At 43.1% G+C, this 15,383-nt stretch overlaps 1 protein-coding gene across 1 annotated transcript; it reads left to right on the forward strand.

The window, feature by feature from the left end:
- The first annotated feature begins 2,703 nt into the window (after positions 1-2,703).
- tmem185 (transmembrane protein 185) lies at positions 2,704-14,575 on the forward strand. The gene is made up of 7 exons (XM_083788447.1): positions 2,704-2,900; positions 4,242-4,418; positions 5,171-5,378; positions 6,238-6,321; positions 7,223-7,399; positions 10,055-10,178; positions 11,593-14,575. The coding sequence occupies exons 1-7, from the start codon at positions 2,863-2,865 to the stop codon at positions 11,841-11,843; spliced, it is 1,059 nt and encodes a 352-aa protein (XP_083644573.1). The 5' UTR covers positions 2,704-2,862; the 3' UTR covers positions 11,844-14,575.
- The last annotated feature ends 808 nt before the right edge of the window (positions 14,576-15,383 follow it).

Raw genomic sequence — 15,383 nt, forward strand, 5'->3', positions numbered from 1 at the left:
GGCCAATCAGACGCAGGCGGGGTGTTACCATGTCTATGCTCGTACGTAGAATAGATATACACTTCAATACCTTTCCAGTCCACTTCCACTTCCAGATGTGCTTTTTTTCAGCCAGGTCCAGTTACATTGTTTTGGTTGCTCTAACCATTGTTAGAGCTTTCCTTGGCATAAAGCCAAGACATCCTTAATAAGGATAATAAGATTTGGACAATGTTCTTATGTCACATAAGAACATTGTCCAAATCTTTATCACTTGAAGCTCTCTGCTGTGGGAAATAAAACATTTTACAATTTGATGTTGTGGATTTATTCCTAAGAAAAGCAGCTATTCTCGGGAAAACATTTGGCAATAATATCAGAATATTTATTCTTCATCCGCAATGAAGTATGAATTTATACAATTATACTTGCCTTATTCAATTTACTATTTTGGCATTTAGTGTGAGATCAGAGTCAGTAAATGGCATGGACCCTAGGCATGGCAAGTTTATTTGTATAACAAATTTCAACTAGACATTTCAAAGTCACTAAGACAGGGCTTTACAAAATAAACAATACAAAGTAAACATCAAACTTAACAGTAGTAGAATTCAACCATTCAACCAAAATCTTCACTTACTGGAACCGAAGTGTCAATTTATGGGTCCTTGACATGAAAATGTTTGAGAACCACATTCTAAACAATATGCTATCTAAATAACATTAGTAGAATTTGTGGTCAAGCAAACGGCATATATGTACAGTACTTCTAAATAACATCTGCATAGTACTCATGTTCTTTATACTGTAAATGACCACAAGTTCAAATGGTGCGTGGCTACTAGACCTCAGTGCAGAGGAAGTTCCTTCTCTCCATGCAGTCCCTGATCTGCCACTGGGTGGTGTGGTCTTTGGGTAGGGTTCCACAGTGCCGCCCCCACCCAGAACCACTCGCCCGCCAGGAAACGCAGACCTGTCCACACCTGGAACACCACAACATGGAAAGCAAAGGAGGTAAAACATGTGTTACTTTTATTTAATTAGGACTCAGCTTAGGTTTAGTCAAACCTTGTCGCTATTTTCCAAGCTTAGTTATATGCTGACCTCTTCCTATATGATAAATGAGACATTGTTTTAGATTCAGAATGAGACACATTTTTATTGCCAAGGTTAGTGTTATAGCATTAGGGTTAGGCTTTGGGTTAAAATCTTTACACATGCCACAAGTACATTCACACAGAGCGTGAATATTACACAGCAATAAAGCAACATAATCTTTATTCGGAACAAGGCCAATATTCTTCTGAGCTTCCGCACTGCTAATAAAGGCGCCATTGACCTGTACAAATGAGGCAACAACTACAATGTGACATCTCAACCCGAATCTTCAAATTGGTCATGGCCTCCTGGATCCTGTCCCTGGCGTAGCGGTGGTCGTCCTCGGACTGCAGGCTCACCAGGTCATACTGGTGGTCGCTGTAATGATGATCAGGTTGGCTGGAGTCGACACCGATGTTCCTGCAGTGCTCCAAGGCACTCCCACGTCCTGTTCTCTTTCACCGGGACCATGTTGGGGCTAGGGTCAGGATTAGTGACAGGGTTGGTCTCGTTCACCAGCAGGACCATGTTGGGGCTAGGGTCAGGATTAGTGACAGGGTTGGTCTCGTTCACCAGCAGGACCATGTTGGGGCTAGGGTCAGGATTATAGTGACAGGGTTGGTCTCGTTCACCAGAAGGACCAAGTTGGGGTTAGTGACGGGGTCGTTCTCGTTCGCCAGGAGGACCAGGTTGGGGTTATGCTCAGGGTTAGTGATGATGGTGTTGGCGTCACGTCAACAGAACAGATAAACGGAAGACCTCGCACCTGTTAGTGCGAAAGTTGAGGAAGCCACAGTCGTCATAGTTCGGCTGTCCGGGAGCCCAATTTCTGTGGGTACCAGATCTTCTCGGGAGACCGACGTCATCACGTATCCAAACTTTATTGAACAACGCTCCACGGTCCAAAACAGCAGTTTACTGCACAGAGGTATTCTCAGCAGTTTACAGCACAGAGGTAATCTTATATTAGGCCCCCGAGAACTTCTTGCAGCCGAGAAGATCTGGATGACCTGGCTCAGCTGGCTGGGCACCATATATGGGGGCTGATGTCACGATTATTATTTTAAAGATATTTATTTTGGCTTTTTCTGCCTTTATTGATAGGTTGAAAGTAGACTGACAGGAAATGGGGAGAGAGATGGGGGGGGAAGACACGCGGCAAAGGCCATCGGAACGGGAGTCAAACCCGCAGCACACTGCCAGGCTGGCTCAGCAGCCTAGGTGCCCAGACAGTTGAGTTGACCATTAATGACCTGGGGGGCTTACCTGGGGTGACGTGACCAACACACACACACACGCACACAGATGAACAAACTCATAGCGCAGTAGCACTACGAGCTTGTAGATCACACACAAGCTTGTAGAACACGCACGCGCGCGCGCACACACACACACACACACACACACACGGGAAATGCTACATTTCATAGTTAACTGCATTAACTTATTATTATTAATATTATTATTACTACTTGTTTAATATTAATAATTTATTTAAGTGTAATAATATAGTAGTACTATATTATTATTTATTACACTTAAATAAATATTATAAATCTACGAGAGTATCGCAACGACGTCAGACTGCGGGGCGTGGTTTCGTTAGCTTTTAGCCAACACACTGAGTGCGAAAGCAAAACAAACAGACTTCTGTGCGACCTCTGTCTGGAAAGCACAGCAGCGCACCACAAGACAATAAAACAGCTGAAATATGGATCTAACAATAACAAACACGTGTAGAATGTGAACCGACGCTCCGCCGAGACACACAGCGTTGTTTTCACCATGAATTTAAGAGGACTGTTCCAAGATTTCAACCCCAGGTAACCAAAAACATCCCACCACTTAGCATAGCTAGCAGGTTAGCTCGCCTGCTAGTTTGTTTTAGTCCACAGTCCACACACAGTTGGGCACCTTGTGGTAGCTAATTACACATCTGTCAATTGGTCGTGTAAATAAATTGATTTGTGAGGTTGATAAAAGGCGTTAGATGCTGGGAAGCAACTTGTGCTAACTGTTACCAGAGTAGGCCAGGCTAACCCTGCTAACGCTGGCCTGTGTTTGAACTGTTTGGGAAAACTAGCCTCGCACGACTGCATGCCACTGCTTTTTCTGTCGTGCTCTTATTGTTTCAACCATGTAAATAATGTCTTGTAAGCCTTAATGTCCCCAATCTGGGAATGGGATAGCTCTGGTGAGCTAGGAATGAGATTGTTTTGACATTTTGTGAAATAATCACGTACATTCTTAAAGACGTATTATTTGTATGTGGAAAATATACAGTTAGGATCTTCCTTAATCTTACCTCATCATAAATGGATATTATAGGTCTGTTTTACATCAATGTCTACAAACATTGTGACCAAACAAAAGGCCCGCAAATGCACGACATGAATGATAACCTGGCATGTTACGTCGTTGAATCAAACCGAGTCAATCACATAGATTTCTGGTGGTGATAATAATTTATTCAGTTTGTGCTGTGTGTTATCTTACATACGGTATGATAAACATTAATTTCAAGGCTGTGTACTTATTATATCAATAAGTGATGATTCCTGCTTTTAATCACTTAAGCCCTATTTGTTGACCAAAAAAAGGAAGATATTGTCACAATATTTATATTGCGGTATTTATTTGGTCACAAACGAATATCATGAGCAATTTAATTTTGTCCATATCACCCACAGCCCTAATTTAAAGGAAGAAAGGGTCGGCCTCAGAACAAAACATTTTTTTTTAATAGCCATGATTAAAAATACATTGTATTGTATCACTCACTGCCATTATGCACAAGCTGTCCCTCCAGTCCACATCACCATGGGTTAATCCGCACTAAACCCATCTCAATGTCATCTCGCTGACACTTTAGATGCTACATTAATTCATTTATAATATGTATGAATATGCTCTCCCTGCTGTGTTTTCTTTTCATCACTTTGTCCCTAGCTCTCATCCATTGATTGACATACTCATACCTGTTGAGATAAACCAAGCCATTCTTCTGGAATATCTCCATCTCGCACAGCTTAATGTTGTTTTGGTTTACTGTGCTGAAACTGTTTAGGGGATTATTATTTCTGTATTTTGTGCACTTAAAATTCAACCTCCCCTCCCCCGCCCCCTCTCTGTGCCTCCCCACCAATTCCCCATCCCACGCACAGCAAGTTCCTGATCTACTCATGCCTGTTGCTGTTCTCCGTGCTGCTATCCTTGCGGTTGGATGGAGTCATCCAGTGGAGTTACTGGGCAGTGTTCACTCCCATTTGGCTCTGGAAGCTACTGGTCATCATAGGGGCTTCAGTGGGCACAGGAGTCTGGGCACACAACCCCCAGTACAGGTACTGTTATAGTCTCCATGACATGGATGTTTGGATTATGTTGTCTTGTAGAGTTTGCGAACGTGCTTGAATCTTTTAGTTTTAGTCCAATGAGATTGAAATGTGTTGGACTTGCTATTTATTTATTTTACTGGAGAACGGCCATAGCCACTTTTCTAAATGATGACTCATCACATTTGTGATGATGGCCGTTTTTAGCCTGAAGCAAATGCTTCAGAATCAATGGACTCATGAAAGCCCCCTAGTTTGACTTTCCCTTCTTAGGTAGCCAGTTTACTGGACGATTTCTTTCCTCAGACATAATGTCGTTTATGTTTGAGGAGCAGCATCACGTTCTTCGTGTCCGCAATCCATGTGCGCAATTCACTTGGACATACCGGTGCTCAGCGTTGCAAGTCACCCCCCCTTCTCTGTCCTCCGTTTACTAGTCTGTCTTTAATTCCACTACCATAAAAAAGGGAAAGGAAAATAAGATACCTATTTACAGTGGTGTAAAGTAACTAAGTTAATTTTCAAAAGTACAATTTTGAGGTATTTGTACAATTTCCAATACCTTTACTTCTACTCCACCACATCTCAGAGGCAATATTGTACTTTTACCATTTGAAAATAGCCGATCGACGCATTGTGAGCTTGTTAGATCTGCTATTTTCAAAAGATATGTAAACATTTGAAAACTTGAAATGGGACATTCTGGACAATGAGTACCTTATTCTACTTTTGGTACTGTGTACGTGTGTCTTCCCATTCAGGGCTGAGGGCGAGACGTGTGTGGAGTTCAAGGCCATGCTGATCGCGGTGGGTCTCCACGTGCTGCTGCTGATGTTCGAGGTGCTGGTGTGTGACCGCGTGGCCAGAGGGAACTACTTCTGGCTGCTGGTCTTCATGCCGCTGTTCTTTGTGTCGCCCGTCTCCGTGGCAGCCTGCGTCTGGGGCTTCAGACACGACCGCTCACTCGAGGTAAAATGAAACAATAACAATCGCGCCATAATGTGAAGGGGGGGGGGGTTGTAATGAGTCCGAATCCTCCTTCCGCGTGTGTGTGTGTCGCACTCCAATGATCTGCAGTGGTCAAAGCAAAGGTCCTACTCAGACATGCATGCATGCATACGCATAAACACAGTAACTAACCACTTATTTTATTCTTTGGCTGAAAAGTATGATTTGATTAGATTTTGGTCAAAACTCAATATAACTTAAACGCAGGGATATACACATACACGCACAATGAAATGCTTTTTTACGATGTGGTCCCCCAATAGGTAGCCGATCTACAAGCTCAGATAAGCTCAGAAAGGTCAAAATGTCTAAAATATGATGTGAGCATGTCGTATCATGTGAAGATCTGCCATTTAAACCCTAGCACCCAGCCAATCTTGTAGATTTGCCATAAGAGATTTAGTGTACATAGAAAAAAGACGGGACAAAGTACAGAACTGACACCAGTGGTCAACTAAGTGCTAGTTTACTTAACCCATTGATGCCTGAGGCCGAATCTGGGAATGCCTTCTAGGGCCTGACCTAAGGTTTCTGAAAACCTTCAAATTCTGATTCATTCTTTTTTAAATACTTAAGTTGCTACATGTATAGCAATAGCTGATGAGACACAGAGAGCGCGCCGGCATCAAAGGTAGTACAACGTACATGTTGCACCAGGCGTCAATGGGTTTTAACTAAGCATAGATTTTTTTATTTTATATAATAACACTTTATTTAATTTTTCATTTCTCACAAAGGTGTGGCAGAAAAGCATTGAAGATTTATGTGGTTAACTATCTCTCTCTCTCTCTCTGCTTTTTTTTGGTTCTCTCTCTCTCAGCTGGAGGTACTGTGTTCTGTGAATATTCTCCAGTTCATCTTCATCGCTCTCAGGCTGGATAGGATCATCCACTGGCCATGGCTGGTGAGACACGCACACACTCTATCGCTGTTGATTTTGTGTCCCGCCTGCCCTCTGGATATGTTCTATATAGCCTGAAGTATAATCCGTTGACAAAATTGCAATGTGATGCATATATAATCAGTGTTGGGTAACATTACTTTCTAAACTAACTTTGTTAGGTTACTGGATTACTGTCATTAAAAATAATGTTACGTTACAAGATGACCTTCTGGGAAAAGTAACTCGTTAGATAATTTTGAGTTACAGACGATTAAAACCCACCTTAAAAAAAAAAACGAAAAAGGCTACCGGTGTTGGTTGCTGCTGCTTGATGCTTCACCAATTTGCATTGACGTTGATCTCCTTTCCCCAATGAATCCAACAATAGTGTGAATACTTCCACAGCCTTACTAAAGGATAAACTATCCGTCTTCTCTCAGGTGGTTACACGAGAATGTTGTTCATAGAAAACGGCAACATAAAGTATCGTTTGCTGGTGTCCCTTTAGACGAGAACGGTGTTTTCAGGAGGTGAAAACGCAACAAAGTGAAACCACCTTCCAGAGTGGAAATCTTTGAGAATGCCGTTTTATCCCTTCTCCATGTAAACAGGCAAAACGTTGAATCCGTAAAACCTATGACATCATGGCTCACGTTGGCTCACAGCGCATATGCAGAGCCATCAGGCTTGACCTTCTGTGGTCTCTAACGTTACACCTAGCTACAAGCTCTAGTATGTGAAGAGTCTGCCTCTGCCTGTGCTATCCTCTGGTGAAAAGCTAGAGGTTGCACAATGGCAGGCTCTCAGTCAAATCTGGTCACATATCGTCGATGTCGGACAGAAACTTTGTATCTGCATATTTTTAATTAAATTTTTTTTTTAACCAGAGCGTGTGTGTGTGTGTGTGTGTGTGTCTCCACAGGTGGTGTGCGTCCCGCTGTGGATCCTGATGTCCTTCCTGTGCCTGGTGGTGCTTTATTACATCATCTGGTCCGTCCTCTTCCTCCGCTCCATCGACATCATCGCCGAGCAGCGCCGCACCCACATCACCATGGCCATCAGCTGGATGACCATCGTCGTTCCGCTGCTCACCTTTGAGGTGAGTCCCAACTTGTTCCCGTAGTGGCGGAACCACCAAGCTTTTAACCAGATTGTCCAACCTGGCATCCCTATTTTGGCCATGTCCCGAACACTGGGTCAGGACCCACATTTTTGTGAGAAAGATTGTCATTAATTATAGACAAAATTCAATGATTCTTTCCCCCCCAGTAATTTCATGAAATCACAGAAAGATATAATAAATTCCATAAATTAGAAAACGCATGTTTAATAAATACCCTTGTTTAGCGGTTTTCTTCACAGAATCAAATATTTCATGGTCATGAATATCTTTGGGAAAGATGAATAGGCTTTGACTTGTGGACCCACACAATGGCTGCCACTCCTATGCCCTATAAAATAACTAAAATAGCAGTTCTACAAGCTCACCTGTTGCCTCATGACCATTACAATGAGTGGGACAAATATTGTTTGCTCCACAACTGTTGACATTTTTCTTTGTATGGCTTTATTAAATTCATACAATTTATTTCTTTTATTTTTTAATCTAAAAACATTGGATAATAAATACAAACATTGGAGGTTTAGTTAACACTTTTTATGCCCCGGATTTCTTCAAAATAAAGGCAATAGTGCCCTGCAGATGAGGGAGATTTTACTCTGAAAAGCCCTGCATTCCATTTCCCCCCAAAACCGGGAGGTGAAATCTTCTACCTCGCGCTAATGAGTCTGATCTCTGTTTAGAACTTAGAGTATATATTAATAGAGACGGCACCCGGAGGAAACCCTGCTGGCCAAAACACATGAACATGCTGGTCCGTTGACTATCATTGCGCACGTTCATGATGACACGTGAACGCGTGCAATGATAGTCAACGGCAGCGCGTTCATGTGTTTCGGCCCAATCCATCCCAGAATGCACTCTGTTCCTACCCGGAAGGAGGAGTGAAATCGCCTCATGCGCTTTTGAGCAACTTAATGCAAGTGGATGGGAGGAGAACTCGGGTGCCGTCTATTAATATATACTAAGGCAGTGGTTCCCAAACCTTTCCGTGTCAAGGACCCCCAAATCAACATTTATTAGGTCAAGGACCCCCCATTTGAAAACATATGCCAGTGACCCCGATAAGGGAGGATTTTTACGGCTCTAGCATGATTCCGAAACATTAATTTCATGGACCCCCAGTTTCACACGCATTATGCTACGGACCCCCGATTTAATGGCATTTCTATCTCTGGTACCCCAATTTATATTGTAAAACCACTGTTAATTTAACTCTGAGAGTGTACTCTCTGAGTTACAGACCCATAAGGGTCCATTTGGTTCCTTATATCCAGGGCTGCACATAAGTGGTGCGCCACAAAATTCAAAATGCGCTGTCAATCAAGCGCCGGGAAGCGCTTCTGCGTACCAACAGCCGGGGCCGCCTAGAATGATTATTATGGCCAGAATACTAGTAAATTCTGTGGCGAGAGCATTTTCCACCGACTGCCACTCAAAGTGGCTACTGGCCAATCACAGCGCGTCCTTACTCAAAAGGGGGAGGATTCCATGCTGCTTTCTGCTGGGAGCCTGCGGAGGGCGGTTGACACGAAAAACTGACACAAATAGTTTCGTCTTCTCCGTTTCAGATAGCAAACTACTGTAGTCCCTGGTGTAAAAGGGCATGCTTTGGATGCTTTGCACTCTTCCCATTTGCCGCTGTGCTTGTGTTTGTTTTCCGGCTGCTGGAGCAGCATGGTTGCTCGTGTGCGATGCCGTCTCAGAATCCGAGGCAGAAACCATATTAGCGTCTCTCACAGCCTAGGCACCGGCCACCGACTTTTTACGGGTACTAAGGTTTTAGTTCCGACATAGTGGAGTGGGAAGGGTTTAAAGCATTGCGGACTGGCACTGCTGCTGCCCAACATGAACACCGTGTCTCGTGCTGTCCCTAATTATCGTAAAGTCGGGTAGTGTACATTATACATTGTATTTTTGCACCGAGGAGCCATGTGTGTCTGACTGTCTTACGTACGTCGCCTCAGCTAAAAACAAAAGGGAACTAGGGAAGCCTGATGTATGCTTCGCCGTACGATGTGTCGCATGTTAAAAAAATAGCCGATCGATTATTTAAAAAATCTAAATATTGCTTTGATGCTCATATTATCCTTAGGAAGTATTAAGTTGTTTTTATTATAATATGCATTCCATAGGGCTGGACCACACATGGACCTAGATTTTAGCAAATATAGATTTTTTTTAATAATGGGATGAATCTACAACAAGAGCCATTCTAGAGCTAAATCTAGAGTTGCAATACCCTCCATTGACTCCCCACTCATCCAATAAATATTGTTTTGCTACAAGTTATTCATCCCTCTTTTATCCATCCGGTGAGACGGGTCGCCGCATTTTAGGAGCACCAAGAAACTCCTCCAGGTGCTCCTGAGTACTAGACCAAAAAAGTTGTGTGCAGCCCTGCTTATATCTCTAATTGAACTAGGTACCCCCTGGAACTCCCTCAAGTACCCCTGGGGGTCCCCGGACCCCACTTTGGGAACCCATGCTCTAAGGTTTAGGTCTAAGTGTTTACATTCCAAACGAGATGCCTGCTGAAGTCAGAAATTAGGACAGAACATCAGCGTTCTGATCAAAACCATGGACAGTGCCGTAGATTCTGAGATAATGGCAAGATTCTCATCTCTCTTGCAGATCCTTCTGGTGCACAAGTTGGACGGCCACAACAGTCTGAGCTACGTGTGTGTGTTTGTTCCTCTCTGGCTGTCGCTGCTCACACTGATGGCGACCACCTTCGGACAGAAAGGGGGGAACCACTGTGAGTATTTGACCTGCTTTTTTTTCCAATAAGGATCCGTATACATGATTATGTGCCTTGCTGCTTATACTATAAATCCAGACACTAAAGTCGCATTCACATTTCACACCTTCACTTCGGTAGACTCGATGCAAATGGGCGGAGAAGTTGCATCATTCTTGCATATTTAATTTGCTCTGTTTGCCTTCACACTGGCTGTGTGTGTGTCAGCGCAGCTACACCTTAGCGCACAGCCGCGGACAGAAGAAGCTGAAGCCCGACGTCATTCCGGATCTTTAGACAGCTGATGGATGGAAAAGAAGCTCCACCTCCGGGGCTGACTGACGCGACGGACAGAGTCCCGGAAACGCTCTCCTCCGCGTCAGTCAGCCGCGGGGGTGGAGCTTCTTTTCCATCCACCAGCTGTCTAAAAATCCGGAATGATGTCGGGTGTCCGCTTCTTCTGTCCACGGCTGTGCGCTAAAGTGTAGCTGGGCTGTGTGTGTGTGTGTGTGTGTGTGCACAAGATAGCTACAACTTTACCAACTTGTTTTGTAAAGTAGTGGCCAGGCTACTAAAGCCTACATACATAAAATATAGATATAGCCTACTGTCTACAGTAGCCTACACCAAGACACATAATCTACCACATTTATCTGACTCCAGATCAGCGGAGCCGCCCATCAGGATTCCCGGTCCAGGTCTGTACTACGTGCGCAATCTCTTTAGTTTAATGCAACATTGTGCATTAAACTGCACCTGCAGTGATCCACACCCTGCTGTGCTTTAAAGCGAAGTGAAACGCCTGTGTTTTAGCGAAGTAGAATGCGGCTCTTGTGCGCTTCAGGATTCGAATGAGCCTTCACAACTGCCAAACGAAGCGCACTTTCCGACAATACGCAGCAGGATTCGTTTTAATAACAGTATAGCATGCTGTTGTGAATGCGACATACGCTACTCCCCACCCCCTACTAAAGAATTGGGATCGACTTTAGTCCAGAATGGTGCCCGCCGCCCTCTATTGTAGTTATCAAAACCTGTTGCGGAGGCTCTGCAATTGGTTTGGAAGATAATGCTGTGCCAGGGTTGAATGACGTGAGGAGCACTGAGTTGGGTTCCATGTTCCATGTGGGCAACTGGGCAAGCATTAGAGTTCCTTCTAATCTTACAGAGCTCTGGAAGGGATTCAGCCATATTCACTATCAAAACAAAATTGCCCACTGGAGAGAACTTTCGTCATCTAAGTGACACCGACCCCACACTATAACCTCACAGTACATCTCCTATCTATTGATAAAGATAGGAGATATACTTATTTTATTTACGCGCGCACACACACACACTGTATTATGAATTAATTTAATCATTGTTTTACTACTAACAGAGTTACAGCTCTGTAATAGAAATCTTCCTAAGAATTGTCCCTTTCCTCCAGGGTGGTTCGGCATCCGCAAGGACTTCTGCCACTTTCTGTTGGAGCTCCTCCCCTTCCTGCGCGAGTACGGTAACGTGTCCTACGACCTCCAGCGCAGCGAGGACCCAGAGGCGGCGGAGGATCTGCCAGTACCCGAACCACCGCCAAAGGTCGCCCCCATGTTTCACAAGAAGACGGGAGTGGTAATCACACAGAGCCCCGGGAAGTACTTCGTCCCGCCCCCAAAGCTGTGCATCGACATGCCTGACTAATCCGCTGTTTGGCAGCTGACATTTAGGGGAACACTGTACTGACTTGGGCTCATAATTATAGCCAACATACCAGGGGATTTAACCACTTGAACCCTAGTGTGCCTATTCTGGGCATGTCACAATAAGACGGGAATAGGCGAAAATTGCCGATCTACAATTTCGCAATGCATGGCACTGTGAGCTTGTATTATTGGCTATTTTCACTGACGAGCTTTGGTGTAGCGTAGAGAAAGGAGTGGGCCATGCATGGTCCCCGGAGGAACCCTGCTCAATTCCGTATATAGGGTTTAAGTGGTTATTAAGCAAGGATTTTGTTTCTCTTGACTATTTTGTAGTTGACTTCTTGGGCTCTCCAGGAAAGTGAACACTCTTGAAATGCTTGACTGGGGGGGGAACTATATCTGAGCAAAATGGCAGAGCCCTTTACAGTGGCTTAACGAACTGTTATCGATTTAATCGGTAGCCTTGCAAAAACTGAGTTGAATGGAGTCATGTCTGACTTCTCTGATATTTTGGAGGCTGAAAGACGAAGCTGGATCTACGCACACCTTGCTGACGAGTGGACCTGGAGAGATGGAGGACCTCTGTTGGGTTCTGGGGACCTCTCTTGATACTCGGCATGGTTTCTGATGGGGACCATCGAATTGGATTTTTTTTTTTTATCAGTTTACACCTGTTGTTACTACTCAAGTGGTATTTGACAGCAGAACTCTAATGGCACTTTCTTTGCCTTTCCCAGGAGAGGACAGGCTGTGTTTATAATTGTATATAATTCAAGAAGTGGGCCAGATAGGGACCAGATTGCAGACTGACAGATTATAGAGGTTTTCTGTTACAGGTAAAAGGTTTGGTTTATTGCATCTGAACAATTTGCAATCATTCAGCTTCAGTTAAATTGTTAATCACAACAAATGTAACATTGACTTTAAATACTTGCCTGTGATTGTCTTTACTTGATTTGACCTTGGTGACAAACCACATCTGTCTGCTGAAATCAACAGGAAAAGCTGTTCTCGTATATTAATTGACCCATGTGCAAATGAGCCTTCTGTAGTTTCCAGGGGGCTACGGTCTCATCCCAACCCAAAACTGATCACACATTGTCTGGTTTCTTCAAGTAACCATCAACATTCAAATTCTCCAATATTGTTTTAAGTACATCATATTGTTTTTTCCTTTTTTTGGGTCATTACTGCAGCAGTTTGGTCTACATCCTTTAGTTTTTGTTCAAGCCAACACATACATTTCCATTTTATGACATCTCAGGGACCTGTTTTCCAGTAAATTGGTCTCAGGCCAGGAAGCTAACTAATTTGGGGGAAAAGCACATTTCCAAACAATGGCTGGTGTCCATATATAGATTTTCTTTTGTTATGTTTTGTTTTATTAGCATGAGTGGTCACATTGTCAATCTAACCCAAAAACCCTGGCAGTGCTAGTGTTGTGTCCCACCCATTAATTTAGAGAGGACCACATCTTATGGGTAAGGGATGACATGGTTATGGAGGATGAGATGCATCTTATGGGTAAGGGAGAGGGTTATGAATGGGGTGATGCTTAGCACAGTACAGTGGAAATGTGTGCACGTATACTGCTGTTACTGGTTTAGACCAGTGGTTCCCAAACCTTTTAGCTCAAGACCCAAACGAGAAATTTGACTTTTGCCGAGACCCAGACTAGTGAAAATAGCAGCTGCGTTGTGAGCTTGTAGAGCAGCTATTCACTACTTCTTAACCATTTGTTTTCTAATTTATGGCATTTCTTTGATTTTTCATTTATTTCTAAATGAAATTACTGAGAAAAATCATTGCATTTGTTAAATTCATGAACATTTTTGCTTATTTAGGAATGGTTTTTGAAATTATTAAAAACAAAATGTTTAGTGACCCATAAAAATGCTTCTTAATCTGTGACCCACCACAAATGGGTCCGGACCCAGTGTTTGGGAACCGGTGGTTTAGACAACTTCCTAAGGTTACATTATGGTGCTGGAAATGGAAAATCTTGAGGCCATTCAAATTCAATAGATTATTCAAATTCAAATGCTAGGTAATAAATACCTGTCTCTACACAATTGTTTAAGTGCTGAAATTCTTTCCATAGGAAAGAGACCTTTTTGTTTTATTTTATTTTATTTAGATGAGTATGCACGTAGTTTATATTTTTTCATTTGGTGCTTGACAATACTACAAAGAGATGTAGGCTACAGAGATGTGTGGAAATGCTACATGCTGTTTATTATATGGTGTATGTAAACACAATTGCATCCTTTTTATTCCGTCATATACTTCTGAGTACATTATGTTTTGCTGTATTAAAGGTACAGGGGGTGAAGCAATGGGCTAACTCTTCTGCCACATCCATTCTATTGGAGTTAGTCACGCTAGCCCAGATTCCTGTCAATGTTCGACCCAAGGGTGTGGTATCAACGACAACGGACACAGATGCAATAAATCATATTGGAAGAATGATATCAGAGTTGTTCTGTCTCTACTTTGTCAACATTTAAGCAGGCAACACGTGTGTCATCATGGAGGACAAAGGACAAACTGGCTCAGCATGCTATTCCAAGTCTCTGACTTTATTAGACAGTAATTGTGGTAACAATGTGCGTAAAAGTAAAATGCATATCAAATGTTTGTATAAACATGTACCATACATGCCTGGATATGATGTTTTAATACAAAAAGAAGAGAAGAAGCTCCTGCACAATGTCTTCACTTATAGAGCAGTAGTTTATTCAGAGTGACAATGTTTCGGTCTAAACGACCTTCATCAGGTATCTGGTTGTTTCAACACGGCTATATGTTATACGGCTATATAGAAGAACTCAGCAGCGGATTCACATGTCATATTCATACTGCATTAAATGCACGAAATATCAACCGTTATCAGGACGTTGAAATATGGCTAAATATGGCCATTCTGGCATACTAGACGTTGTGGTGTTTTGCTGTGTTCACCCGTACTGAAGGCATGCAGGGTGGTGCAGACATAGCCTGGTCAACGACTCCCCCTGCTGGACATGTCGTTTCCAACTCTATCTATGGTTGGGGTATGGAAACTAAGGGGTACTAATTGAGTCATTCCACGAAACCTTGTGTAAAGATTACATGGATTTTATCTTCATATCATCAGAAATTATCTTGCTTTCTTTCAGTAGATTTTGTCAATTTGTTCATGTCCCCAATGGCCTTCGATGAAAGTGGACTTGAGATATGACTATTTAAAATGTACAAAAATCCATAGATTATGACATTCACAATTTCACATGTATGTAGACCTGGTTCTCGCAACCTGGTTGCTCTCGCAAATTTGGCAACACCGCCCTGACAGCAGCAGCCTCCACTGTGAGGATTTTACACAGAGTCAGAGAGGTGCGCGCTGCGCTCAACTCCAATCCATTGCCGTGTGCGCTCTTGCAGGTGGTTGTTTGGTGTTATAATAATTTATAACTTGTTTGTAATATTAATGAGGGGAAGGGGAGAATGTAATCCTCATGTAACCCCCGTTACAACACCCCCGTTACTGTAATCCAGA

Source organism: Protomyctophum parallelum (genome assembly GCF_964188405.1).
Source record: "Protomyctophum parallelum genome assembly, chromosome: 18".
Taxonomy (NCBI): Eukaryota; Metazoa; Chordata; class Actinopteri; order Myctophiformes; family Myctophidae; genus Protomyctophum; species Protomyctophum parallelum.

Bases quoted from the DNA above. Each gene is read 5' to 3' on its own strand.
- tmem185 (XM_083788447.1), top strand. From the start codon at position 2,863: ATGAATTTAAGAGGACTGTTCCAAGATTTCAACCCCAG. The intron at 5,379-6,237 runs GTAAAATGAAAC...TCTCTCTCTCAG, and splicing joins GACACGACCGCTCACTCGAG to CTGGAGGTACTGTGTTCTGT. The intron at 6,322-7,222 runs GTGAGACACGCA...GTGTCTCCACAG, and splicing joins TCATCCACTGGCCATGGCTG to GTGGTGTGCGTCCCGCTGTG.